We start from the raw sequence: 16063 nt of genomic DNA, 5'->3' as shown, positions 1-16063 counted from the left end.
CAGCTCATTACCATATTTACAACAGATACACCATACACTAAAGGGTGTACTACATGTAGTACATGTGGAAGTCTGTTATTATGGAGGAGGAAGCCAAATTTAGTACTCTGACAGAACCATTGGACTGCTCTAAGGAACAGACACACCTAAGAATGTTAGACATGTGAGAGATTAGTCCAAATAAGTATGAAGTCTGGCAAGGCTATTTTAATATTTTTCTGGAACGCCTTCCTACAACGTCCCCGAAAAAAAATAGCCTTGCCAGACGTCATAATTATTTGGACTAGTAAGAAATATTCACAGATTGATCTCCTGGTCAAAATCAGGGCAAACAGAGGACTCTAAATTACCCTATTCTAAACTCTGATTTTGTGTCCAAGGATGTGTGTTGAAGGGTGAAAAAACCTTCTGATGAATACTGAAATTTTCCAGCACCCAGTATCAGATTTGAATCTGGGACCTTCATCATTCATCACGCCAGTCGTTGCTTTTAGGCACTAGACCATGAGCCCAGACTCCCTGTGGCCAGCTTGTCACATATTGAATTGTTCAGTGTTTTCAAATATTCAGGTAAAGTATCATCATGTAATGTGTTTTCGTACTAATAACAATTTTCACTGCTTACAGTTTTCACTGTTGAGTTTTTATTCCGGTGTTTACTCAAATTTAAAAAGCGTGTCCTGTAGATTGATTTAAGGTATCTAGATTTTTTTTCAATGCTTACTACGATTTTTTACTGTTTCCGATTACTTTGCGATTTTTGTATGTCAAAAAAACGGCGTCATATGTTTTCGTATGAAATAAAAATTGGATCAGTACACGGACAGGAAATGACTACAAAATCCGGAAATTAATATTTTCTAAAGTCGTGGTTCTAATGATCGCTTGAATCATAAAAAAAGTAAATAAATACTTTTCAGTACTAAAAATTACTAGTAAATAGTTTTAGGTTGGTAAATTGTGTGCTGAAATTTTAAGATTTTGATTAATTTCAGATTGGCACCTGGTTTGTACAAAATACATTATTTTTTCTAAAATAAAATGCAGTTTTCAAAATTTAGGATTAAATATAAAAAGTCAAGACTGTTTCATCTTCATGAATCAAGGATGTATACAAAAAAATTATAAATGAAATATTGAATAATTATAGATTTTGAAAACCATTTTATATAAGAACCCTACTAATTTTAACTCGCTGGTTCGTAATTAAAACGGCCCAAAAAACACATGACAGTCATATGTCTTGAAGATCCGGTATCTGACTTGCAAAAAACATATCTGGACTTTATTTTAACCCTTCAGAATTTTTTTCTATCATATAGCTATTCTAGTGATGCATATTTTTGACATTAAATAAAAATGGCTAAATAGGTCAGTTTTATTTAATTTGTTCTAACGTCTTTAAAAAGCGACGTTGAATATGTTTTAAATATGTCAAGTTGTAGTGGTGTTGTTGTTCTAAATATAGAAACCGAAAAACACGCCACAATGTACGCGTATGCAGCCGAAACCGACGAAATGTGGTTGATACGAAAACATATGACATACGAAAACATATGACACGACGATAAATGGTGCTTGTATCACAATTATTATGTTCTTTTACTTTTATTATTGTGGTAATCCTTAAAATAATTTGTTCTTTAATTTATTAATGACATAAAATTCAAGATACGATTCGACGTTTTTTTTAAATGAAAATTTTCTAAAAATCATAATCATTTCACTGTTAATTTGAGTTTGAAATAAACTGATGTCTGTTGCACTTCGGTATCATATGTAAACATTTTTACCTGAAATCAAGCTCACATAAAAGCTTTACACTTACTTTGTGAGGAGCTCCTAGCAATTTATGAACCCCTCCAATCTGATTTTGTAAAGGAACAGTCCTGTGAAATATGAATGAAGGCGGTCGAGTCGGTTCTGGAAAGTTAGTACTTGTAAATGGATCTGTATCATCCAAATATTGCACTCGACACTCGAAGGTCGCCATGTTTGATCTTATTGATTCCTCATGTTTGACCTCTGAACCCGGTTGGTTCTGTATTCCTGCGCCGAAACGCATTTTTTTTAATATTCCAAAGTTGAAACAACGGATTTTTTTTAAACAAGATTAAATAAACATTCTGTTTCACAAGAGATATTTCCAATTAATGACCAGTTATCAAATGTTGTATCATATATCGGTATGTATTCTTGGTTTGTTTTGATGATTCATTTGTTCACCTGTGCGGACTGAGAACAGGTGTTTAGCAGACGACATATTACCTGTGATTTTTTTTAATTATACATGTTAATGTGTTACGGTGTGGTGATATTAACTAATTAACACATTGCATGTAAGCTAATTACAGTTATTAGCCCTCTTTTCGTTAAAAGACGCTATACACGGTGTAATTTATAATAAAATTAATTGCAACTTAAATAATGATTCCTTATAATGACAAGAAACTGAAACGAAACTGTTTTTCTTAATCCCATTTTTTCTTTCTTTCACAAAATGGGTCGTAGATGATACAAGGGTATAATCTACCTATCCTCTTCATGCCGGTCGGCATTTAAGGTTTAAATGCCCTTCTCATTTGATATCTTATTGCTCAAGTTTTATTTTTCGGGAAGATCCATCTAGCAATACAATTTTGTGATTTTTAAGGTTCTGGAATTAATGTCTGAATAGACTTGAAAAACTGAGGTAGGCCACGGACTTTCTATAGCTAAGTACTAGTTATAGTATAGAAAGTCCCTGGGTAGGCCTTTATGGTTTTGTGTCGGGCATTTTAGAATCCGTTCCTGTTACCATATTTTCACAACTTGCATGATCTTAATACATGTCACATATGTGTTATAGTAGTATCAGTACATGTGCATAGCAAAACAAAATTACAATAAACATGTTATAACAATGATCTTAAAGTGTTTATAAATGTTACATGTGAAACTGAGTTAAACACGTTAAATGCAAATACAAAACGAGCATAATAAGGCATTGTGAAAAGTTTGTGGGTGGGTAAATAATTGTTATTAAATTATTTGAAAAAAAATACTACGATCTTTGCAAATAACTTTTTGCGGCCAAGTATAAAGTAAAAATATCCATAAGGATGGCAGAGTTACCTCCCTTACAATACTAAACTAGATGGTCAGTTTCTCCAAAATGTATGACATCGCATAACAGATTTATTTTTATAAAATTCAAAAAGTGCAAAAATTCAATAAAAACCAATTATATTAAACAGATACACATTAAACATATTTTCGCTTTTTTTGTCTCTCCCCGCCCTCGCCGTTTATCTAGCTTATATCGTCTCTTCTAACACACACACATTTAAGATTTATATTTAAAGTTAACCGTCGCTCCATGGGGAAAACCTTGTCGCTTTGAAAAAATGTGCTCAGCAAAATCGAGTCAGCTAAAATACAACCTCCATAATTACTTGACAGAATAGGACATGCACAATACCATTGGTTATCGTGGCTTCATTTTTGGAAGTTCTATACAAAACCATTTACTATAGTGTTAGAGATTTTGTGAGATTATTTGGAGAAACTTACCATTAACATTTGGATGATGAAATCCGTATTCTTCGATGAACAACTTTAACTTATTTCGGTAATAAATGAGAGACGAAAGATCATGCTGTTAAATAATTTCAAAATACAAGTATATCAAACAATATATGATCCCCCTATATATATAGAAACTAAAGGAGATTCAAGCCATGGACATGTGTTAGGGTGGACAAATAAACAGACGTATACAAGAAGCCACAACAACGATGTGAATTAAGACCTTGTTATTTTGTAGTAACATTTAACATCGACTTTACTGTTCTCCGACATCTCATTAGCGCTAGGGAAACGGCTTCAAAGTTAACGATTTTCTAACGGGAAATGTACGTGGACGGATGCACAGACATTTACAAGCAGCCGCTAAATAGGTGTTAATAAAGACCTTGTCTTTTTTGGTAGTTACCTTTTTAACATCGACTCCACTGTTTTCCAACATTTCATTGGCGTTAGGGAAACCTTTAAAGTTGACATCGCTGAATCCTTCTGTTACCCCTGGTACACGTATCACTTTTGAAGTTGGTTTCTCACACAGCCGTAAGATATCTGTTATCGTTACTGATCCCTTGTTCTTCTTTAGGGTATCCCACATCAGCTGCCCAGTCTCAGAAATCGTTCGTCTCATCCTGGCATCTGAGCCTCTATTTGGTGGAGCATTGACGATGGTGGCCTTCTTGGGGATGATTGGTGAATCAATATCAACCAACTTCTCTTCTGCATTAAAATCACAAATTTCACATTAGTTGTAATTTGTGGCTGAAAAACTTACTTCCGCATGCCATTGTAAGCATTCACTTTCTGAATAGGACATATTACTCTAAAATCACATTCTCAAGAAGTTTTTATATATTTAGTTAATATTCAATAAGCGATTTAATCCAATTTAAACTTAATAACAAATGAATATTTTGCCATTTAAACTTGAAATGAAAAATGCGTTTTATCTCGCATTTCAGAAATTCGAGTATCCTCATATTTAACCAAAGTTCGAAACGAAACATTTTGAATTCTATCTATCAGCAAAAGACGAAAATCACTTAATATTTTATATCCTAGTAATAAATGAACAATCAACACAAAATTATGCTTATCCTTGACAAAATTCCACACATAAAAAGTAGAATAAAGTGTATGTATAACCTTGGCTAGCATAGGATACTGCGATAAAATGACGGGTTCATTTATTTCTTTTCTTGTTTCTGGTTATAACTTGTCAAGATTTATCATACATGTATATATAGCACTGCACTGAAAAAGCCCTTACTAATCATAATAAATATATCATTCTACTTACTTAAAATACAATTATACTCATAACATACATTTCTTCCAGTGCTTGGTTTTGTTTTGTGTTTTTTGTTCTATCATTGCAATGTATTGTTTAAAAGATGCACATATCTCACACAATTTATCATAACTTATTTTGAAAGAAAGATACAGTGTTGAAGTATATTTCAAACAAAAGCATTTTCAAAATTTGAGAAAATACGAAAAAGAATCTTTTACCACCAACACAAATTTTAACAACGAAGATTAATACATATTTTGACTCTACACAAAATGTTCGCAACTATCTGCTCGACATTATTTTAATTCAACTCGGGGTCTCTTTTTAATGTTTGCAAATGAAGGGACCAAAATCATATTTTGATATTGTGAAACTTTATACTTTTGAAATCCCAAAAATATAATTTATTTGGCGCCTTTATACATCTTAACCGCGCAAGAGCTATACCGTCCTGTATCTTTCTCTCATGATGCTTTTACACGATAGAATGTAATTGGTTAATATTTTTTTATCCAATAAAACAATACATAACTCAATGCATTTGAAACAAACATAAATTAACGAGAAACTTCCACTTAAAAGATGCGGATAGATCTTGATGATGGTCTTTGTGCTGCTCAACCATCCACTAATCGCGTCGCGTTTCCAAAGAATTGGAGATCACAAATTTCTGGTTCAAGAAGGACAGAGTGAAAACATTCCATAAAAATATCGGTTCTTGAAGGACAAACTGATCAATTCTATCTATGAAATATAAATACTTAAAAAAAAACTAAAAAAAAAACCAAAAAATTATTTGTTTAAAAAGATCAGTTTATCCTTTGACGTATAGACGTGACGAGACAGGGGCTAATAGAAAGAAAGTGCGTGCGAAGTCAATAATTCAAGATAACTTGGTCCAGGCGAGCCTCTATATATGAAAGATTCCGGATTATAGTATACATTAGATTTCCTTATATTTACATTAATAAAACTGCAAAGGTCCGAAATAAAATAAATATATTTTGTTCATTATATGCGTCTGTATAAACGAACCATCTTAGCTAGATTTTTAAAGATTTTTAATTAATTTTGTCCTTTAGGTGATTTGATGTTGGTGCCATATCTAAGCTAGATAAACTCTTCGGGTTACGGCGCTTTTCCTTCCTATTGAAGATGAGTTTTATATATAGAGGAACAACAGGACTAAGTTATCATCTAGTCTCTGAATTATAGAGTGTGCCTACAAACTGGAATAAGTGGAAATTCCCCACCATTGCAGACGAAAATAGTCTGCCTTTCACCATGCCCAACAAAAAGCGTTTGTACATAGAAAGACGGACCCAAACTCTGATTCACATGAGATGTACTAGAACAGTAACAATGGAAACTTTAACTGAAACACATTTCTAGAATTTTATGTTAGCACATATTTCAATCTTACGAATATGCAAATGGTCTCTGTCGATGTGAAATAGAGGTTAAGTCCATCTTGTTCGTCACATAAAAAATGCACACATTGTAGCGTTTTGTAGCAACTAACAACAAGTAATTAAACAACTTCAACCCGTGTGTATCGTATAACAAATATATTACAAAAAAAATACCTTAACTACGCATGCATATTCATTACCAAGTGCTAGCACGTAGAATTGTTGAAAAGGTGACAAGCTTCTGCTGTTAGCAGCAATTTTGAAAGACATTGCAAACTTAAATAGATCCTTTTTTGTGTGGTTAATATTTTGATGGACACTCAACTCATACCCAAGTTATTTGAAACTGAAAAGAACTATTTTATTTACCTAGAATAAATGAAAAATAATGCTGTTTTAAAGTCCTACTAATTCACGCCAGACTTATGACTTGTAAACATCTGATGCAGTGGCGGATCCAGCCATTTTAAAAAGGAGGGTTCTCAACCCAGGACAAAGTGAGTGTTCCAGCTATATGTCACCATTTAAATGCATTGATCGGCCAAAACAAACGGCGGTTCCAACCCCAGGACCCCCTTGGATCCGCCAATGTGATCTTATTTGAGGTTTAACACTTCTTGAAATTTTCGATATAAAGGATTAAAAAGTAACCTCATATTACCTTTACCAAAACAATTTTATCTTTTTCAGAGACCGGGGACTGTTTAATTATAACTACAATTGACTGTTCTTCATTTTCAGTCATTTTAAAGTATTTTAGTTACCTTTACAATCAATGGAATCAGCAAAGTAAAAATAAATACAAAGCCTCTTCTTAATCGATGTATACGAAACTTGAACATCACTATAGTCGCCTAAAATTATAGCACTAATTTGTTCTATGATAAACAAAAGGAGAAATGCTGATTTCTTATTGGACGAGAAGTTGTGAGTAGTGTATGTTTAAGTATATAGCGTGTATGTAAAATGACGAAAACAACCGTAAAAGCATTACCATTATCGTTAATATCACTTGAATGCTTAAAGTTAAAAGAAAAAGAGAAAAAAAACGTGCATAACACAACCACGGACCCACAAAAGCGGAATAGATACACCTTTTTACGCTCACAACACACTATACTAGATCGTAATTATAAAATAGAGAATACAGAAATTTAGAAAAAGATGGACAAATAATAGTCAGAAAATGAAAACTATAAAAACTATTTTCATGCCGGGAAATCAAGTGTTGCACAATATTTAGAGTGAAGCCGTCCTCAAGATATGAATTCCGAAGGGCTATTAACAATATTATCGAAATCAAATTAGATTTGGAATATATTTTTGAAAGCATATTTTGGTGACGCCATCACTTCCAGAGTAATATTTACCTAGGATATTAGGAGATGGCTTTAAGGGGGTTGGGATTTTAGGTACAGGTGTATCCATCAGATTTTGTGACCTCCTATTCAAAACTTCATCAATATTCTTACTATCCATATAATATCCATCAGCAGACGATGGCCTTGGTCCACGACTTCCGATACGGCGGGATAAATCGGATGGTGCTCCATGAACTTCATCTAACACGTGATCTATGTCTTGCTTTTGGTTTATGTAACCACTTTTGTCTTTTCTGGGAGACAGTTTCCCGCCATTCACAATGTCCGGCAGTGCCTGATTTTCGTTGGAAAATGCAGACGATGGTGATTTTTTAACAGTGCCGTCATCAGTTACGACTGAATTTATAGAACGAAGGGATCCTTCATTACTTAAGTGTGCGAGACTTTCGTTTGATACTGCAAGACTATGAGGTCTATCTCTCGCAGAAAATCGTTTGCCCCTATCATCTAAAACATCTTCGCGAGAGTTATGGCGACTATTTGATCTACTTGACATATTTGACCTACGATCATCTATCATACCTTCTCTAGAATTAGGCCTTGAATGTTTTCTGTCGTCCAGCATGTCTTCTCGGGAATTTTGTCTGCTTCGAACACGTCTGGCTTGATTCCTATTGGGCGAACCTTCTCTATTAAAACCGAAATTTGAGCTATCACTGGTATGGCCCGGACGTCTGTCGTCAATTATATCTTCTCTGGACCCTTCCCTTCTCATCCTCCTTGCTCTGTTTGGAGAATCGTCCCTAGAAAATGCATCGGAAGAACTTCCTGATTTTCGATTACCCTTCATTGGAACGCCATCTTGATTGCGATACCGTACACCGTCCGGATCGCCTTTTTCGAAATAATTAGATTCAGATTTGTTGAGCGCAGATTTACGGAAATCTTTGTTTGGAAGTCTTGGATCATCATCAAACACATTATCAATTGAGTGTTCTCGGCTAAGATTTCGTCTTTGACGTGACCTTAGCCTATTTGGCGACGTATCACGTGAATAAGAAGGTGAATTCTCTCTTGTTGATCGAACGGAGTCTGCACGTGAGTCAGTTCGGTAATAACCCCCAGATTGGCGCTGTTCACGGCCAGTGCGCCCTCTATCTGGTGAAACATCTCTGCTTGTTTTATGAGGCGGAGGCGGAGGATAATCTTGGGCAGAAAAATACTCTTCAGAATGGTCACTTGGAGCCTTTCCATCTAACCGTCTTCCTTTCAATGGTTTAGCTGTTAGACGGTCACCATAATAAGAATCGGGTTCTGGAAGCTGTTGTTTCCACTCGTGAACTTTAGCAATACTGTCTCTCAATGATATAGTTTCTGGTGTAAGAGGTGCCTCAGGGTCGGGCGCATCAAGCATTTCCCTACTTCGTAAGCGTCTTGGAGGTAATGGCGGAGGTTGTTCGTCATGAACTCCAGGTACATCCAATATTTCTCTGCTGTTAGTGCGCCTGCGCCTACTTTGGTTATCATCCAAAATGCTTTCTCTGGATGAAGATCTATTGTAATCTGGTCTCGACTCGCGGTCAGATATCTGCGAGTTTCTGCTTGATCGTTTTTCTGTTGCAGACATTGGTGTACTTGTGCGCGGATTTGGTCTACCTCGTTTTTCTTCTGCTTCATCACCATAAACAGATTGTCTCCAAGATTTTTCTCCTGGAACGTCATGCAAGGATTCATTTTTGTCTCTGTGAGAGAAACGCTTGGTATTAGGATCAGATGAGGTATAACCAGGAGAGGCAGGAACAGAAGGATCGTTAAATTTATCTCGAGTTTTATAAAAAGAATCATTCGGACCATTTGCCCCACCTGATTCTTCCATCATAGCCATTGCTGCAAGAGCTGCTTTATCTCTCATGTCATCGCTTTCACTGACCTGGCGTCGACCTCGCCTTCTTGGTGCTACGTCGTTTGTTTGTACCGATGCGTCGGCCATTTCTTTGAATTCTTTGTAAATGTTTTCTCGTCTTATTTCTCTTGTAGTATTTCGTATTCTTTTTGTTCTGGCAATAGCTTTTCTGTCTCTTATTTTATTCTTTTTTTGTTCTCTTCTAGGGGTTTCGCCCTCGTGCATAGGAGAGGTACCTCTGGATATCTTAAATCGGCCTTTCGAGCCGTCTTTTTCAGCCTCAGGTGCGCTATCATCAGTATCAGTTTCGTCTGAAGTTATTTTCTCCCTTCGTTTTGAGGGAGGAGGAGGAGGCTTTATATGTTCGTTGATAGAATCTCTTCTTCTATGAGATTCATCTGGTTCCCGCCTTGGGGAATAATCGACAGATTGTTGTCGGTCGAATCGACGTGACACTGAAGGTGAACTTTCGTATGTAGAATATGGTGATGCACTGGTATAGTCCCCGTAACGTGATGATCTACTACTTATCGGAGAACTCTCCCTACTTGGAGGTCCTCCGTAGCTCCGACCTGAACGGGAAGATCCTCTGTCGTAAGATGCTAAAGAACGATTGCTTCCACCGTAGTCTGATAAATAACCGGATCGATTGGCATAAGGGTCTGAACTTGTAGTTCTTGTTGAATATTTGTCATAACCGGGAACGTCTCTTGATTGGGAGGTTCCTCTTACACTATGTAGAGGTGTATACATTTCTTTGTTCCCTCGGCTTTCGCCTCCGGCAAATTTTTGTATTCGGTCCCTCACACCAATGCCACTTCCGACGCTATATCCTGAGTATCTATTAGTTGGAGTATAGGCCTTGTCTCTTTGACCTTGACTGTATGATTTATCTCTAGAACTAGAAGTTGGTGTATATGATTTAGGAGGGGATGATCCGTATGAGGGTGTTAAATAACTACTAGTTTTTCCTGTTCCACCGTATTTTGAAGCATAACTCGTTCCTACGTTATCGTAAAGCTGAAAATAAAAAAAGACATGTCATTATTTTTTCAGCTATCTTTGTATACATAGAACATATAAGTCGAACTAATGGTGTGCATTCATATTTTATTTTTATATGCATGTGAGAAAAAGTTTTCGCCTAATTTTATTAACTTGAATTGGTCTGTTGGTTTTCTCAAATAACTTTACATAAGTTTTTGTCCTGGGCTATACCCATATTTTCTCCATTCTCCAGGTTTATAGCAAGTTAAGCAAAGAAATATGTCGGTTGTTTTTTATGAGTCTTCCAGCTGCTGTCTTTTTAACGCATACCCGATCATACCCAACATCCCATTTTATCCATTTTGTAAAATATTTTTCTTGGTTTTATTCAATAATTTGGATCGAAAAAAAAGGAAAGAATATCAGGGTAATAAAAAAACAATGTGGATGGTTGAAAGACCGAGGAAGCGGTTTTATAATAGGAACTATATCTGCTCATATTGACCATGTTGACATTGAATTCAAATGTTTCGGGGTTGTTTTTTATGGGGGGTAGGAGTGAATTGCATTATATAACTAAAAGCAGAATACTGTCCTTTAAATGTATATATAGATTGATTGACATCCTTTGACAGAACCATGTCTTTATTGGGTGTGTTCATTTATTCAGTATTAAATCATCTAATCCAAAATCGGTATAAATGTTATAACTGAAAGATTAAGTGTTTGTCTAACAAACTTAAGATCATGCTGAATATCTGCTAGTACTTTTATTTATATACAGAAACGTTTCAATTAACATTATATCTATTACGTACATCAATGTTATCTCATCCACTTACAAATGTTTGTTCTTTTATTACCATGACAACCATCTATACCAGTTATATATTAACTTAATTGATCCAAAACTTAAAAAAAGTATTATCCAAGATCGACGAATTGTTCAGTGAAATAAAACTGTAAGGGAGGTTACAGAAAATGATCTTTTAAATGTTAAAAACAATGTCTAAATCGATTTGTTTTTAATTATTCCCCCGTAAGGTACCTCCCAATCTAATGCATCTCAGACATCAGCGACTCAATCAGCTGTTTATCTGTAGCGGGTTAATACCAGTGCATCACCCGAGATAGCTCAGCCCTATGGATTCCAACCAGTATAAATCAATCACCATCAAACCTGATTGGCAAGTAAATATTAACCCTCGATCGGAATGGCAAATGATAACCAGATGCTCCGCAGGGCGTAGCTTTATACGACCGCAGAGGTTGAACCCTGAACGGTTGGGGCAAGTATGGACACAACATTCAAGCTGGATTCCGCTCTAAATTTGGATTGTGATTAAATAGTTGACACAGCATAGGTTTCTGACACAGAATGAATGTATTCAAATGAACTTAAAATTTTTGTTTTCTCTTAGAGCAATTCACTATGCTGTTGAATATTAATCCTCTCAAAAAAATGTTTGAAGAAATTTTCTTTTTATTTATGAAATTTCAAATGAGAAAGATTGAACCCAATTTTTTAATCACATCCCCCTTTCCCTTATTCCAAAACTAATTTCAATTAAAATATTCTAATGGAGTTTGCAACAATTACTACTCATTTAAATACATCATAAAATATTTAGATGTAAAAAAACTGCTTGTTATCACTGAATGGTAAAGATTATTTAAATTTATCAGTTGGTAGTAAAAAGTGAATATACATTGTATATTGTATATAACAAAGATTTAAGTTGATTCTGGACAAAGAAAGATAACTCCAATTAAAAAAAATTCTTGCAGATATTTCTTGCTTACTATACTGGACAAAGAAAGATAACTCTTAATTTTAAAAAAAATTGCTATTTCACAATATTGTGAAATTAGATATTTCTTGCCATTGCACAATACTGTGCAATTGAAAAGACTTGCTATTGCACAATACTTAATATAATAATTTTAGATCCTAATTTGGACCAACTTGAAAACTGGGCCCATAATCAAAAATCTAAGTACATCTTTAGATTCAGCATATCAAAGAGGCCCAAGAATTTAATTTTTGTTAAAATCAAACTTAGTTTAATTTGGGACCCTTTGCACTTTAATTTAGACCAATTTTAAAACTGGACCAAAAATTAAGAATCTACATACACAGTTAGATTTGGCATATCAAAGAACCCCAATTATTCATTTTTTGATGAAATCAAACAATGTTTAATTTTGGACCTCGATTTGGGTCAACTTGAAAACTGGGCCAATAATCAAAAATCTAAGTACATTTTTAGATTCAGCATATCAAAGAACCCAAAGGTTTCAATTTTTGTTAAAATCAAACTAAGTTTAATTTTGGACCCTTTGGACCTTAATGTAGACCAATTTGAAAACGGGACCAAAAATTAAGAATCTACATACACAGTTAGATTCGGCATATTAAAGAACCCCAATTATTCAATTTTGATGAAATCAAACAAAATTTAATTTTGGACCCTTTGGGCCCCTTTTTCCTTAACTGTTGGGACCAAAACTCCCAAAATCAATACCAACCTTCCTTTAATAGTCATAATCCTTGTGTTTAAATTTCATAGATTTCTATTTACTTATACTAACGCTATGGTGCGAAAACCAAGAAAAATGCTTTTTGGGTCCCTTTTTGGCCCCTTATTCCTAAACTGTTGGGACCGAAACTCCCAAAATCAATACCAACCTTCCTTTTGTGGTCATAAACATTGTGTTTAAATTTCATTGATTTCTATTTACTTTAACTAAAGTTATTGTGCGAAAACCAAGAATAATGCTTATTTGGGCCCTTTTTTGGCCCCTAATTCCTAAACTGTTGAAACCAAAACTCCCAAAATCAATCCCAACCTTTTTTTTGTGGTCATAAACCTTGTGTAAAAATTTCATAGATTTCTATTAACTTAAACTAAAGTTATAGTGCGAAAACCAAGAAAATGCTTATTTGGGCCCTTTTTGGCCCCTAATTCCTAAAATGTTGGGACCAAAACTCCCAAAATCAATACCAGCCTTCCTTTTATGGTCATAAACCTTGTGTTAAAATTTCATAGATTTCTATTCACTTTTACTAAAGTTAGAGTGCGAAAACTAAAAGTATTCGGACGACGACGCCAACGTGATAGCAATATACGACGAAAATTTTTTCAAAATTTGCGGTCGTATAAAAAGATGCTGATCAAAATGTGCAAAGACATTCCTGGATAAAACAAAACAACATGGAAATAAGCGAAACTATTTTTTCAGCAATACAAAACCATATAAATTACGAAACGGTAATTAGTAATAAAAAAATAAAAAAGATAAAAGTGGTTCTTTACTTGCATGATTTTGATAATGCATGCAGGTCTGAAATTTCTTTTCCACATATCATAAATGTGTCTACAACTATGATTGAAACTCCAAGCAAAGTTGATATTTTATAAGACTATTATGACTGTTCTGGTAAGGCCCGTAAGATTTAATGCTCTCAAGTACGTAAGCTTTCAACTTCCAAACTTTTGTCTCCATCATACTTTATTAAGGTTATAACTCTCTGACAGATACAGAAACTTTCGTCGTGCACACAGAAATTGGTAATTTACCTTTTATGAGATGTTACATGTAAATCAAAATGTCTAAAAATGTATTTCCGATTAAATCTAAGAAGACTTAAATTATTGTTTTTTTGTTTTTTGTTTTTTGTTTTTGTTTTTGCTTTCCCCTTTATACCGCACGTTTGAATCAATTGAAATATTTTATAAATTATAAATGCACAATGGCTAAAGAAATAGTGAAATGTTCTGATGTTTGAAAAGGTTGAGCAAGACTGTTCCCGCCACATTATGTATGTGCCTGTCTGATGACAGCAAATGTAATCACGTGGTTGCTGTTACTGACGATATAATGGGTTTTGCTCATTCTTGAAGGTAGTACGGTCACCTGATTAATAAGTGTTCATACTTATGGTCTTTGATAGATACATCTCATTGACAATCATACCAACCAAATCCCTTTATAAAAAAATTAAATGTAACGTAATATGCAAAAATTCGACGTTTTTATAAATTTATAGAGACATATATATATACTAAACGATTTTTCTGTGAAACAAAATACCGCCGGTGCTTTGACAAAAGACTTTTTCCATATGTTTCGTAATGTAAAAATACTTTCCTATGTTTGATGTATCGAATGGCGAATTTGACAAGTCAGTTTAGCACAAAAATGGAAAACATAAAATGGAACGAACACATATGGATACTTGCGCTGGTTTGTTGTGTTGTGTGTCGTATGAAGTAAAAATACAAATGTGAATATTGAACCTGCAGTTTATTATGACTTTGCATGTACATGCATGTAAGTCACTACTGTTTGAAATGTTTATGATGTCATAGCGTGTTGGAGTTTGGCAGGTAACAGTCTTTGTTTAACAGGTTGTTGTTTGCTAAACAGAACACATTGTCCTTGACAATTTTCCAAACTATTACAAATATCTAATTATGTTGTTTATAATTAACTTTTTGTTGATAGATTCTATGTACTTCAAGCCAGAATCATTCGTCAAAAGTAGAGTGACGTCATTGTGATTATTTCAAAGAAGGAATAGAACATTCTATGTTTTGCTTGATTAATGAGATGATAATGTCATTGCTCTTTTTACATGTTACAGAGGATGTTAAACAGCTATAAACATTTAAAGCATTTAAAAATGACACCACGCATAGAAGTACCATATTGAAAATCGATTGTGTTGTATTTTCATAAGTCAAAAGAATCACTGCTTAAATAATTTTCGCAGACTTGTCTAAGCACTGATTCATTTATTCATCCCTCTCCCTTTTTACACTTGCTTATTCATAAACACGATGCCTGAGAAACGTTCGACACAAGATCAAATGACTGGAAAACTGTTCGAACAAGTGAAATATAAACAAAACTGTGAGAGAGTTGGAGATACTCTTTTAAAAATCATTCTCCCCATGTTCTTTTGAGATTATTTAATTTTCGCTTTTTATGGCACCACAAGAAAATCATTATTTCAGCTTGGTACCATCTTAATAGCTACATTCATATGAAATTCACTGGAGCAAAAACCAGGATAACATTAGTTTTGGCCAGAACTTTTATAGTTGAGTAGGCACATTTATGATATTTTATTCTTTGTGTGAATTTTTCTCCGGGTTTAAACTACGTTGATTGATTTACTAATGAGAGGCATTTAGAAAAAGAGGGTCTTTTTTATATGATGTACATTTCGCTGAACTAGTACATATCTTTTAAGGAACAGCTGAAGTCCTCCGGCGGGGTGTACTGAGGCAGGCGCGGATCCAGAGGGGGGTTTCGGGGGTTGGAACCCCCAGGTTTTTTTTGACGATCAATGCATTTGAATGGCGACATGTAATTGGACCCCCCCTCCTTTTGTCCTGGGTTAGGAACCCCCAATTTAAAATGGCTGGATCCGCCTCTGTGAGGATTTTCTCTCTGTGCTGAAGATCCATTGGTGGCCATGGACTGCTCTTTGGTCGGTTTGTTCTCTGTTTGACACATTCTCCGTTTCTATTCTCAATTTCGATCTCCATTCAAAAGCAACAGAAAATTTAAAAGT

At 34.6% G+C, this 16063-nt stretch overlaps 1 protein-coding gene across 3 annotated transcripts in view; it reads right to left on the bottom strand.

The window, feature by feature from the left end:
• Positions 1-16063, bottom strand: part of LOC134722066 (FH1/FH2 domain-containing protein 3-like) — an 81793-nt gene that overhangs the window by 42643 nt on the left and 23087 nt on the right. For all 3 annotated transcript variants that reach the window (XM_063585520.1, XM_063585521.1, XM_063585522.1), the window contains 2 exons: positions 7638-10512; positions 3974-4281 (listed from right to left, as the gene is read on the bottom strand). In XM_063585520.1, the coding sequence (XP_063441590.1) occupies positions 3974-4281; positions 7638-10512 (3183 nt within the window). The remainder of the gene's footprint in view (positions 1-3973; positions 4282-7637; positions 10513-16063) is intronic.

The sequence above is a fragment of the Mytilus trossulus genome, chromosome 6, assembly GCF_036588685.1.
Source record: "Mytilus trossulus isolate FHL-02 chromosome 6, PNRI_Mtr1.1.1.hap1, whole genome shotgun sequence".
Classification (NCBI taxonomy): Eukaryota; Metazoa; Mollusca; class Bivalvia; order Mytilida; family Mytilidae; genus Mytilus; species Mytilus trossulus.
This window is presented reverse-complemented; position numbering and strand designations above follow the sequence as displayed.